Genomic DNA, 14,186 nt, shown 5'->3' on the forward strand with positions numbered 1-14,186 from the left:
AGTGAGTGAGTGAGTTAAAATTTAACATCGCATCGGCATTATTTCAGTTATATAGCGACGAGACCAAGTTAATATATTCACAATTTATTTATTTATATATTTAAAAACAATTTATGAAACATATTTGAGCCAACTTTATTTAAAAACAATTTATGAAAAATATTTGAGCATAACAATATTATGGATACAGTCTTAAAACACGGACATTACGCCATCAGTAACCAAAGCTAGGCTGGGGATCGTGGGGACTTACAGTACCTTGGCTTCTTCCTGCATGATACCCCAGCAGGATTTACGTCATCACTTTAGCTAATGGGTGGTTGTGCACAATACTAGCCAATATTAAAAAATACTCAGCGATGAGTTGGCTTAAAAACACTGTTGAACCACATACATTCATGTATAACACAAATATTAAATTGCAAGTGATTCCACATCATTTTGTTTGGCTAACCGTGCACTTTTAGCGTCAGTGTTTCTATATACCTTAATTAACTTAGACCACGCCCACTGTCGGACTACTTTCGTACTTTTGAGACATGCTCGTCATTCCCCGTGTCGAACCCGTGGCACGCAAAGGCACCGGTTCACATATATCCGGGTCTTCAACAACCCATGCTTGCAGTAAAAGGCGTTTTGCTTGGCGTAAGAGGCGACTAACTTGTCCTGCAGAAAGGGGAAATCTTTCACATGTGGATACAAGCAGCAAAATTGGCACAAATACTCTCTTGATAAAACCCGTTAGCCACTGAAACAATTCAAGATGGCGGCCACTTTCAAGATGGCCGCCATCATATCATTTTTTGCAATAAAATCACCCAGTCTTGTCCTATTTGAATTATCTTGATGTCGAATCATACATTTGTAGCCGCGTAGAAGTTGAATTCAGAACTCTGGAATCACACAGAAGCCTCCTTGTACTATATCTAAGCCATGCAATAAACAAAACTGCTTATAGATCGCTAGGTAGGCTAACATGCATGGTGGTGGAAGTGGTGGAGGTATTTGGGGTGTAGGGGTGTAGCAGTAGAGGTAGTACTTTTGTTTTAGATGCCAGCCACATCCTCTCGATGGACTTCTGACACTAGTCCTCACTGCTTACCTAACTTTTACCTATGGCTCCTAGGAGTCACGTGATATATTGTTTAATGACACAAATTATCTAGAACTCTATGGTTACACTACAAGTCACTAATGTTCGCATTTCTGTCTGACTATACACCCATTCCTTCTGATTTTTCATATGTGTGAATAAAGATATAACTTAAATCAAATTCAGTGTATGAATGACCAGATTGTTTAATACGTGTATCTAAATACGTTTGCCAGGATTATGCTAAAACTGTTCCCAATCGGACATTTTGAGACATCTCCTGAGACCTACAGTGGGTACCCGGGTAGGGACAGGTAATAGAGGGGTGGGTACCCGGGTAGTAAATGTGGACTCGTCCCAGCCCTAGGCCAACGCGTTACAAGCAGAATGGCGCATCGTTCCGCAGGACAAGAATTCGTACACTTATCCAGTCAGTTCCGAAGAGATGCAGAGCCGTGATTACTGCCCTTGGCGGTCACACGAGATACTAAGTTCAGCGCAACCTTGTGGCCTTATGTGACATGACAATGAAAGGTTTTCATTGCCTTTGTACAACGACAACATGTGACTATCGAGCTCCACAATTCCATATTTCAAGTTACAACAAATTTACTAAAAATCTACCTGTGCGTTTCTTTTTTTGAAGAGTGTATATGGTTTCTGTCTACACTAACCCTCGGATCCATTCCCGTGGTTCTCGCGATCTCAAATTACCCGCCTTTGCTATGTATGCTCACTCAGTATTCACTCGATGAAGGTGCAAAAAAGCGAAACGTGGTTACAAAGAATAAAATAAGTTGTTTTCCATAAATAAAGAGACACGTATTCTTATGAAGAATATTGTACAAATGTATAGAATGAGTGGTGATCTCCAATAATCCCATTCCTCTGTAGTTTGTTACAGAAACTGTAACCGACAATATTAACCAAATAGACTCGCTTCAGAGAGTTCTCGAATCGCCATTCCGGGACAAGCCGAACCATTCGTGACGAATGAAGCCGAACGTCGGTTACGGAAATATACGAGTGGTGACGAATGTAGCGGAATAAACCGAGCGGATCCGAGTGTTTTTGTGAGGGAATACCGGAAGTAAACCATAGTGGGGAATCCCACGTGAGGTCAGACAGCGAGGAATATTCAACTGCATAAACTTCTGCTTACATTCCGCAACCATGGCGTCGATAGAAGAGGTGAGCTGTGTTATAGATTGATTAAAATTGTTTTATTACTCTGGATTATCTCCAGTTTATGTTGGTGCGAATTAAACCACGATGTAGAGTACAGTTTACTTTCAGTATCGAACATGCATGGTCCTGAGAATATTCTAGAGCTTGTTCATTGTGTCTATAATCAATGCTAATATTGTCATTGGAAACTTACAAATTAACGCGAAATGTTCGTAAGCCACGTGATCGAGCAGTCGGACACATTTTCTAGCCCTGATTAACACGACCACGACTGATCATCCGTATTGACTCGCGAAATAAAACGAATAGTGATTAACTGGCCATATAAACAGTTAATGAACAACTTTAGCAATAACTCACAGGCCCCTGAAGCAGGATAGTGATATAACTGAAACACTGGACCCATATATATAAATAGTCTATTTATATATATGGGTCCACTGTTTCAGTTATATCACTATACTGCTTCAGGGGCCTGTGCAATAACTATATGGGAACTGTCAGTCTCGGACATTCTTGTATATCAGACATAAGTTTAGACTAAGGTTTGTATGGAATTCGCGAAATGCAATGGGTCCGTGCCAGCATTAGAAATTTCCCAAATTGGCAGAAGTCCTATAGTAATTGCCAAACTGCCTAATAGTTCAGGTATCATAAGAACCTGTAGCAATTTGCCATTATTAAGAGTTTTGCTAGATCTATATGTTATCATCATAAGCACTAGTGGACTAAAACAGTTACTTTCTAACGCTGGGTCCCACAGTCCACACAGGACTGTACTATGGCAGGGTATGAAACTCCCAAAGATTTCAGCCAGACCACAGGACTGGCTAGCTGAAATACTTGCCAGCCCTGACCAAAACCTGCCTGCCCACTATAATCATATGTTTCTCAGGATAATTTAACTAAAAATATGAAAACTGTTTGCTTGTAGCATAAGCACATCGCTAAATGTTAGGTTGTCTAAAAGCTAATGGGGTTTCTTTTTGGTTACATTTTATCATTCATCTTTACATGTGAAATATTTAGAATATTTTCACATATGAAATATAACCCGACCGTCGGGCAGGGGGATTTGAAAATCTGGCAGCCCGAGTTGAAATCAACCCGTCTCGGACGGTCGGGCAGGCAGGTATTTCGAACGCTGAAAATGGCTGGGACAGGTAGCTCGGGTTGGGTGGTTCCTTAGTAGGATCCAGGTACCCACAGGACTACCCGGACCCGTGGTTAGTCACGTGATATATTGTTTAATGACAACAACTCACTAAAGCTCAGTGGTTACACTTCAAGACTTTTTTTTTTTTTAGCCTCAGACCTATGAGGTCTATTTCATTAAAAAGTAAGCTGTATGTATTATGTCATAAACATTGTCATGCCTTAATTTGATTTCAGACTTGCATTTATTTTCCATTAACTACATATTACTAAAGCCACTTACAGCAGAAACAGTTGCAGATCCTTATAGAACATGACAGCTTGGTTATAGTAACCATTAAATACGTTGAGAGGACATGGTAGGAATCTGCCTATATGTTGCAGCTCAAGAAGGACATCGAGGAACTGAGGAAGTTTGAGAATGATTCGACACGACCGCGCGTCCAGAAGGCACTGTCCGTGGAGATTCGTAAGATCGAGTCGATGATTTCTCTGCAAGAAAACCCTACCCCAGTCAACACAGTTGCTCCGCAGTCCAGTGTCCGACAAGAGGTCAGCATTTACACTGAGCCGATCAAAAAGTACGGTGAGTTTATGGTGTATCATGGGATGGTAGGGTAGCTTATTGGTGAAAATTGGACGCAACTCTGCATAGCAAATCATGGCGCCTTAGACGACTGGGTTGTCCGTGCCCTCGGTAAAGAAATGAAGTCAAACTGTTTTAGAAAGTTGATATTTCTGATTGGCTCGAGAACCAACGTTAGAAATTAGCACTAGTCCTGTTGTCTTTGCCAAGCTGCCCAATAGTTAAGGTATCATAAGGACTAGTCGAAATTTGTCCTTATCATTATAAGGACTAGTGGACTAAAACTGTTAGTTTCTGAGAACCCTGGCATTCTTCATTCAGACAGGGTTGTCAAAGGTCGCTCAGGGTTCACATGACACGACCACCTGTGGAGGTGGCTTCAGGTCTTCTTGCAAAGAGGTTTCAGATTAAGAGATATGATTTATGAGATTGCTTCATACATCTTTGTAATGATGAATAACACAGTCAATACTTCACACCATTAGCCGACCGCAACTGTGGTGTCTTGGATAGAGTCTCTGCCTAGAGAGCTGAAGGTCATTGGTGCGATCCCCGTCCTCATAATACCAAAAAATAATATTAAAAGATGGTACTTTTTGTTACCCTGCCTGACATTCACTTGTCAGCATGGAGTCAGTATACTGTGTTAGAGTAGGTTATCTATGTTAAAACCTGCTACAAGTCATAATTACTTCTGACTTTTATATGTTTGAGTGAAGACAAAGCTTCTAGGTTTGTCAGCACCATACCCGTGCTCATGGGTTTCACGGAAGTGGTAAACGTCTGAGACCTGCATTTCTTCGGGTTTTCCTAGTACACTTAAACTTGGACTGAAGTCCCTGGTTCCAATATGAATTTGAAAAATACTCTTAAAGAACTGAGGTGTATTGTTTTCCTCAGCTCTTGTGTGGTCAGAATGCAATACTATTGCAATAGTGTTGGCTACTATTTGAACTATGGTTGGGTTTGGTAACTCAGGTACTCGGGTCGGGTATGTACTGAGTAGGACCCGATTACCCACAGGACTACCCGGACCCGTGGTTAGTCACATGATATATTGTTTAATGACAAACACTCACAGTGGCTATACCACAGGTGGCTGATGTTCGCAATTCTTTCTGACGATGCTCACATTCCTTGGATATGTTTGGTTAAAGTTATAGCTTCAGTCAACTTCAGTGTACTCATGATCAGATCGTTTGATGCATGTATCTACATTGTAAATAGTTTTTTGCCAGGGCTGCGGTAAAACAATTCCCAATTAGACATTTTTTGCCCAACTTTTGAGACCTACAGTGGGTAGGGTTTGGAGATGGGGTGTCGGGTATCCAGGTAGTAAATTTGAACTCGTCCGAGCCCTAATTATAACACAATCACAATAGTGAAAATAGCCCCAATGGTCGACCCTAGTGACTTGTGATGTTTTCCACCGACAGCATGGGACCAGTCCGACAAGTTTATGAAGCTGTACGTAACACTGGATGGCGTACAGGGTATTCCTGCTGAGAACGTTACCTCCACCTTTACAAACAGGTAAGACACAGACCAAACCACACTCCCGCCCTCATATTAATCATGTTAATGTGAGTATTACTAAAAGTGGCGTAAAACCATACTAACTCACTCACCCTATGGCTATGTCGAACATTGGAACTTTGTAATCCCAATGATATATTGACCCAGTGTGTACATTCAGATGACCAGGGTTTGGAAATATTTTTCCGCAATTATCGTGATAACTCTTTTGAGCATGTTGAGGAACTTTACAGAGTTCAGAAAATAATACAAAAACCATTGGAAACACCCAACGGAGAACTCCTGTCTTCAAGTACATGCTTTGTGCAATGTATATCGGATTGTCTAACCCATCTGACCGTGTTGTCAGGTCAGTGAAGCTCGTCGTGAAGGGCCTCAACAAGAAGAACCATGAACTGTTCATTGCTCGGCTCTGTGAAGAGATCACCCCAGAAACCAGTTACCATAAGGTTAGTCTTAGAACTGTCCCAGGCGCCAGCTACATTTTGGTTACTCTACGTCAATGTAACCTGCTAATATGATGTTACGCCAGGTTTCTCCTGATTGCAAGACATCATCACTTCGCTGTCTGTAACCAGTTACAATATGTTTAGACATAGAACTGTCCCTGCCTCCAGTTACCATAAATGTAGACATAGAACTGTCCCTGGCAACTGTTACCTTAAGTTTAGTCTTAGAACTCTCCCTGGCACCAGTTACCATAAGTTCACTCTTAGAACTGTCCCTGGCACCAGTTACCATAAGTTTAGACTTAGAACTGTCCCTGCCTCCAGTTATCATAAGTTCACTCTTAGAACTGGCACCAGCTACATTTTGGTTACTCTAAGTCCCTGTAACTTGCTAATATGATGTAATGCCAGGTTTCTCCTGATTGCAAGACATCATCACTTTGTGACTGCCACCACACTCAGAAATGACCTGTGGAACACCTGTGGTGTTGTCGTTTCTGCTAAGTGCATAATTGTCTCTGTTTGACCTTGAATTTGCTGTCATGATTATTGGTCACATGTTGTATGTTGGCATTGTGTGGCACATGACAGCAGACTGTTGTTCATTAAACATGTCTTCAGGCAATATTGTCTTTGGCTGTTGAACACAATTTGATGTATTGCCTTTTGAAGTGGTGATCCTTAGCAAACTTGGAATAGTATATACAGTGAACTACATTTATAATGAACACCCTTATAATTAACTGACCGATATAACAAACTTATTTATTAGTCTCGGCCATTTGTTGTATATATGCTGATTACAGTCAAGTCTCGTTAATCCGACACAAATGATAGGAACCAATTAAATCAGTGCTATTTAGACCCTTTAATCCTTTAATTACGCTCCAACTCCGACACACCTAATTTGCAACCAATTGCTGAAATCACTCATTAATCCGTGTTTTCATGCGAGATGAGTCGGCGAGTAGCTGCACATTTCAACGGCTGCAGAGATAAACTTGCTTAACAATAAACTATTAATTCTTTAAATTAACAAAACAGGATTAATCACATGCCTAGATTACCTCAATCTCATTAAAATCAGATACAAGTTCTCGTTACCGCTGAGGACATCCCATTACAGGTCACGTCAGAACGACCTTTCACAAACAACCAATGAAATTACTGACAGGAAGTCGACATTAGCCACTAAGAAAGCAGCTTTCTTAAGCATTGCGGCACTAGTTTCAAATTGATGACTTCCACTCTAGACTATGCTTTAAAAAGTATTTTGAATCAGTCATACAGTCCGTAACAGTAGTTTTGTGTTAAACTTCAGGTTGCATGATTAGAAAACATATTCCGCTAACAATGTAACACAACAATATGATTATTTCCTTTTTTTATTATGTGTTTAAATCGTTATCTATCCTGTAGTTGTCCAATTTTCGATCACGAACGTTTATACTACCTAATTTCATTTATCCGACATACTCGTTAATCAAGCATAATCATATGCAACCAACAATGTCGGATTAACGGGACTTGACTATATGCTTATAACGAAGTACAGTTATTACAAACTAACATTAGTGATCTCTTTGAGTTTGTTAAAACCATAGTTGACTGTGTGTGTGTATTGTAAGATGCCTCCCCTCTGTACCAGGTGAAGACTGACTGTGTTCTGCTGATGATGAAGAAAGCCTCATCCACCACCTGGGCCTTCGTCACGGAGGCAGAGAGGAAAGCCAAAGAAACAAAAAAGTTAGTTTGACATTCACACATCTTTGTGCCAGACATGTTTCATATCTTGTGGGTTTTTTATTATTTTTGTTAATATGCCAAATTGAAGGCAGAAAAAAAACCCAACATATTGTCGGGGTTTATTCGAGATTCATATCCTCAAACCTCTGAAATAAACCTTTGAAAAACACACATTTAGAAAGACAAAAAACATGTGTGTGAGTTCATATTATCTTGAAGAATGACGGGGGTGACTTCCCACTTCAATGGAAATGGATTCTGCTGTTCACCGAGTAGTGAATGGGTACCCGGTAGTAAGAGATGGACTTATTATTATTATTATTATATTATAATATATTATCATCCTAAAAGTTGCTGTTCACACAGTGTGATGTTAGCAGTCGACATTTTGAGTCAGTGTCAGCTTACATGGCTAAGCTGTTTATGAAAATTATCGTGTTTGATTTTATTTTTTTCAAGTTTATTAGTCACCATGCACATGGTTATTGATTTGCCCAAAGTAGTAAACATTGACAGCTTTCTTCACATAAGCTTCCCCTGATACACCAAGCTATGGCCAGTCAGGTAGGCCTCTTGTTTATGTGGCTTTTCAAAGGGTGAATTTCCACAGCTCTATGTTGGAATTCAATTAGAGCATTTCAGACCTGATTTTACACTTTTATGCCCTCTTTTTTATCAAAGATGTGTAAACTCACATTAAACAAGACATAAATAGTTATATATGTATTCATTGTAATTGAATTAATTTCATTTGGAAAAAAAGTAATCTTGACTTAGGGAGGGGAAATGTTGTAAAAATGTTATGTAATGTTGGGTCGTTTCATCTGCCAACTTAGTGCTAAGATCGTTTTGTTGAACAAGATTAGGAAGCCAGTCAGTTTCATCTGCCAACTTAGTGCTAAGATCGTTTTGTGGAACAAGATTAGGAAGCCAGTCAGTTGCATGTGCCAACTTAGTGCTAAGATCGTTTTGTGGAACAAGATTAGGAAGCCAGTCAGTTGCATGTGTCAACTTAGTGCTCAGATCGTTTTGTGGAACAAGATTAGGAAGCCAGTCAGTTTCATCTGCAAACTTAGTGCTAAGATCGTTTTGTAGAACAAGATTAGGAAGCCAGTCAGTTTCATCTGCCAACTTAGTGCTAAGATCGTTTTGTGGAACAAGATTATGAAGCCTGTCAGTTTCATGTGCCAACTTAGTGCTAAGATTGTTTTGTGGAACAAGATTAGGAGCGTTGCAGTTTCATGTGCCAACTTAGTGCTAAGATCGTTTTGTGGAACAAGATTAGGAAGCCAGTCAGTTGCATGTGCCAACTTAGTGCTAAGATCGTTTTGTGGAACAAGATTAGGAAGCCTGTCAGTTTCATCTGCAAACTTAGTGCTGAGATCGTTTTGTAGAACAAGATTATGAAGCCAGTCAGTTTCATCTGCCAGCTTAGTGCTAAGATCGTTTTGTGGAACAAGATTAGGAAGCCTGTCAGTTTCATGTGCCAACTTAGTGCTAAGATTGTTTTGTGGAACAAGATTAAGAAGCCAGTCAGTTTCATCTGCCAGCTTAGTGCTAAGATTGTTTTGTGGAACAAGATTAGGAAGCCAGTCAGTTGCATGTGCCAACTTAGTGCTAAGATCGTTTTGTGGAACAAGATTAGGAAGCCTGTCAGTTTCATGTGCCAACTTAGTGCTAAGATCGTTTTGTGGAACAAGATTAGGAAGCCAGTCAGTTGCATGTGCCAACTTAGTGCTAAGATTGTTTTGTGGAACAAGATTAGGAAGCCAGTCAGTTGCATGTGCCAACTTAGTGCTAAGATCGTTTTGTGGAACAAGATTAGGAAGCCAGTCAGTTGCATGTGTCAACTTAGTGCTAAGATCGTTTTGTGGAACAAGATTAGGAAGCCAGTCAGTTTCATCTGTAAACTTAGTGCTAAGATCGTTTTATAGAATAAAATTAGGAAGCCAGTCAGTTTCATCTGCCAACTTAGTGCTAAGATCGTTTTGTGGAACAAGATTAGGAAGCCAGTCAGTTGCATGTGCCAACTTAGTGCTAAGATCGTTTTGTGGAACAAGATTAGGAAGCCAGTCAGTTGCATGTGCCAACTTAGTGCTAAGATTGTTTTGTGGAACAAGATTAGGAGCGTTGCAGTTTCATGTGCCAACTTAGTGCTAAGATCGTTTTGTGGAACAAGATTAGGAAGCCAGTCAGTTGCATGTGCCAACTTAGTGCTAAGATTGTTTTGTGGAACAAGATTAGGAAGCCTGTCAGTTTCATCTGCAAACTTACTGCTACGATCGTTTTGTAGAACAAGATTATGAAGCCAGTCAGTTTCATCTGCCAGCTTAGTGCTAAGATCGTTTTGTGGAACAAGATTATGAAGCCTGTCAGTTTCATGTGCCAACTTAGTGCTAAGATTGTTTTGTGGAACAAGATTAGGAAGCCAGTCAGTTTCATCTGCCAGCTTAGTGCTAAGATTGTTTTGTGGAACAAGATTAGGAAGCCAGTCAGTTGCATGTGCCAACTTAGTGCTAAGATCGTTTTGTGGAACAAGATTAAGAAGCCAGTCAGTTGCATGTGCCAACTTAGTGCTAAGATCGTTTTGTGGAACAAGATTAGGAAGCCTGTCAGTTTCATGTGCCAACTTAGTGCTAAGATCGTTTTGTGGAACAAGATTAGGAAGCCAGTCAGTTGCATGTGCCAACTTAGTGCTAAGATCGTTTTGTGGAACAAGATTAGGAAGCCTGTCAGTTTCATCTGCAAACTTAGTGCTAAGATCGTTTTGAAGAACAAGATTAGGAAGCCAGTCAGTTTCATCTGCCAGCTTAGTGCTAAGATCGTTTTGTGGAACAAGATGAGGAAGCCTGTCAGTTTCATGTGCCAACTTAGTGCTAAGATTGTTTTGTAGAACAAGATTAGGAGCGTGGCAGTTTCATGTGCCAACTTATTGCTAAGATCGTTTTGTGGAACAAGATTAGGAAGCCAGTCAGTTTCATCTGCCAACTTAGTGCTAAAATCGTTTTGTGGAACAAGATTAGGAGCGTGGCAGTTTCATGTGCCAACTTAGTGCTTAGATCGTTTTGTGGAACAAGATTAGGAAGCCAGTCAGTTTCATCTGCCAACTTAGTGCTAAGATCGTTTTGTGGAACAAGATTATGAAGCCTGTCAGTTTCATGTGCCAACTTATTGCTAAGATCGTTTTGTGGAACAAGATTAGGAAGCCAGTCAGTTTCATCTGCCAACTTAGTGCTAAGATCGTTTTGTGGAACAAGATTATGAAGCCTGTCAGTTTCATGTGCCAACTTAGTGCTAAGATTGTTTTGTGGAACAAGATTAGGAGCGTGGCAGTTTCATGTGCCAACTTAGTGCTTAGATTGTTTTGTGGAACAAGATTAGGAAGCCAGTCAGTTTCATCTGCCAACTTAGTGCTAAGATTGTTTTGTGGAACAAGATTACGAAGCCAGTCAGTTTCATCTGCCAGCTAAGTGCTAAGATCATTTTGTGGAACAAGATTATGAAGCCTGTCGGTTTCATCAGCATCCTGATCAGGTTACATTTATTCTTGTTATACAAAGAATTGTGTGGCGTAGTTTGCTAATAAACAAGTTGCCATGGTAACCTTTCAGACCATCAGTCAGTGACAAGGAAGACCCCAATGCAAGTCTGATGAAGATGATGCAGAACATGTATGAGGATGGGGATGATGACATGAAGAGGACGATCGCCAAGGCATGGACAGAAGGGCGGGACAAGACACCCACGGAGTGAGGCAACGTAGGGGATGGGGTGGGCGTGGCAACTGGTGGGTGGGGGGCGTTTTTACCACCGACACATAAGTATGACTGTAATAAAGCCATTCTGTTAGACTTTTTTCAGAAATTGTTTTTGTTGAAAGAACTCATTCTACCATTGTCTGGTTGTATTTTCACCCATGTTTTGATGTGAATGTGGCTACAGATATCATGATATCAAGCTTCAATATTGTTTTCAGTCACTTTAAATTTATCTTGAGCATGCCAAATTTACTACCCAGGTACCCACCCCGCTATTACCCGACCCTACCCGGGTACCCACTGTAGGTCTCAAGAGATAGGTACAAAATGTCCGATTGGAAATAGTATGACCTTAGCCCTGGACAAAATGTATTTACACACATGTATTAAACGATTTGGTCATGCATACACTGAAGTTGACTGAAGTTTTATCTTTATTCAAACATATAAGTCAGAAGGGTGCATAGTCAGAAAGAAATGCGAACATTAGTGACTTGGGGTGTAGCCATATAGTGTAACCACGGGTCCGGGTAGTCCTTTGTGTACCCACCCGACCAGTGTACCCGAGTTACCCATCCCAGCCCTAGCAAGTTTTGTGACTGAGTTTTGGGACGTTGTATCAGCATGATCAGTGAATGGCTGGCCCTGGAGAGTGAGAGAGGGTGGAACTCCTGCGACATTCCTATGTGTTATATACTAATAAAAAAATGTTATGGACACCCAAATCTTTCATATTATTATATTTAATCTGTCATACCACGACAGATTTACTATAGCAATATGAAAGAATCAGGTGGTCCTTAACTTTTTTTGATTAGTATAAATGTGAGCTGGTCTCTCTTGGCGGGCAGATCCAGCATTGCAGTGAAAACCTGGCAGCGTGAATCACCCAGGAATATCGTTGGCTGTTTTAGCAGGATATATATTTTCAAGTTCATGGTCATTTTGTGTTAATAGGTATGCAGCGATAAACTGCTCCCATGTACAACATACCAATGTTTCACAGTCATGCCCCAGAAATAGGAATTAAATAGTTTTTCTCCATCATCTAGTTTGTGCCCTCGTATTTAAGTATTACGTACATAGAGGATTCATCACGAGTGTTTTTTAATATGGGAAATATCAACCGAGTCTTAGTTAATCAGTATTTGCCGAGCCTTCGATATTTCCCATATTAAAAAACACGAGTGATGAATTCTATTTATCATTTTCACATTTTTGCTTCCCAATTAAGGAATAATTGCATTAAACATTAACATCAGCAACTTGTCGAAATCTTACGTATAGATCGTGCGTAGTGATACATGTTTTCCATAGCCGTGTAAACCAAAATAAACAACCTCTTAACTCCTTTATGACATATTCCTTCGCTGAGAAAAAAAGTTCCTCGGATTATTTTAAACAAAATACTTGAACAGACTTTTGCAGAATAATTGAAATAATGTCTCCAACATCAAAGGTATCCATGTTGTTTGTAAACACCTACTCACGTGCACCGGCAAAAAAGTCCCACTTCCGGTTATCTAATTTGCATACTTATGTCATTGGGGTATGACATACATGTTTTTATGTCATAAGCTTATGTCATGGATAAATGCTTTAGTTAAATGATAAAATACTTTTATCATCTTGTGTGGGTTCAAATCCTGGTGTCCCTGATTATGTTTCTAGGTTTGTGAGCACCATACACATGCTCGTGGGTTCGCGAAAGTTGTAAATGTCCGAAACAGGGATCACTTCAGGCTTTCCTCCCACATTAATCTGACATCCGGTATACAGCTGGAATACTGTTAAAAGTTTCTTCTGTGTGACTGACAGACTACAGGGGTCTTCGAGTTGGAATCATTTAGGGCCATTTATGTCAGGCCCGACCAATTCCTTTTCTTTGTCAGGGTTGATTTCCAAATATTAATTCCAGAACTTTCAAGAATACGAAAATAAAATATGTTCAATTCCATTCAAACTTGTCAGCCCCATTCACATCATGGGGCTGTAGGGAAGCCTAGTGGTTAAAGCGTTCGCTCGTCATGCCAAGGACCTGGGTTCAATTCCTCACATGGGTACATTTCTGGTGTTCTCTGTCGTGATACATGCATCTCAGTCTCTGTAAAATTGTCTGTGTTGTACGTAGACATTACGTGGTTGGGGTGTGAAGTCTCAGGTCATGAACTCCAAAAAATAAATGAAGGATATGATATTGAAAACCTATAACCTTAAATTATTTTAGGGCACTGTGGTTAAGAATCACTTCAATTACATACTGATCTTTTGTCTTTTTGACAATATTGATGAGAAATTTGTTCGTGTCATAAATTTGCCTTCAACATACAGTAAGTTTCTTTGAATTATTCCTTTATGGATCAACTTAATAATTTACTTACAGTAAGCAAAAACATTTGTCCACCCTGCTACGCATCATTAACGCCATGACCCATAGTCCATCTCCAGACATTTGAGAGTCACAATCAGTAAAACAAATTTTGGGGAAACTGCAGTCAAAATGGTCGTTCATGGATTTCCTTTCTGTAAATATTGATGATATTTGACGAGGACCTGACTTATCATGCTTATTATCTCCCTAACATGCTTCAGTGGCGGATCCATAGGGATGCAGTGGGTGCACATCCCCCTTGCAGGTTAACTGTACCCTCTGTCAAGTCAATTTGGGACTTAGG

The 14,186-nt window shown here is 40.1% G+C and overlaps 1 protein-coding gene across 1 annotated transcript; it reads left to right on the forward strand.

Annotated features, from left to right (window-relative positions):
* Positions 1-2,153: 2,153 nt before the first annotated feature.
* On the forward strand, positions 2,154-11,878 carry LOC124114397 (calcyclin-binding protein-like). Its single transcript, XM_046474947.2, has 6 exons — positions 2,154-2,284; positions 3,821-4,022; positions 5,459-5,555; positions 5,908-6,007; positions 7,656-7,753; positions 11,365-11,878. Exons 1-6 carry the CDS (start codon positions 2,267-2,269, stop codon positions 11,504-11,506), a joined length of 657 nt encoding a protein of 218 aa, XP_046330903.1. The 5' UTR covers positions 2,154-2,266; the 3' UTR covers positions 11,507-11,878.
* The last annotated feature ends 2,308 nt before the right edge of the window (positions 11,879-14,186 follow it).

Source organism: Haliotis rufescens, unplaced genomic scaffold (genome assembly GCF_023055435.1).
Source record: "Haliotis rufescens isolate VD_foot unplaced genomic scaffold, xgHalRufe1.0.p SCAF_8, whole genome shotgun sequence".
In the NCBI taxonomy this organism is placed as follows: Eukaryota; Metazoa; Mollusca; class Gastropoda; order Lepetellida; family Haliotidae; genus Haliotis; species Haliotis rufescens.

Coding starts and splice junctions, on each gene's coding strand:
- LOC124114397 (XM_046474947.2), top strand. Junction 5,556..5,907: donor ACCTCCACCTTTACAAACAG/GTAAGACACAGA, acceptor CCGTGTTGTCAG/GTCAGTGAAGCTCGTCGTGA. Junction 6,008..7,655: donor CAGAAACCAGTTACCATAAG/GTTAGTCTTAGA, acceptor CCTCTGTACCAG/GTGAAGACTGACTGTGTTCT.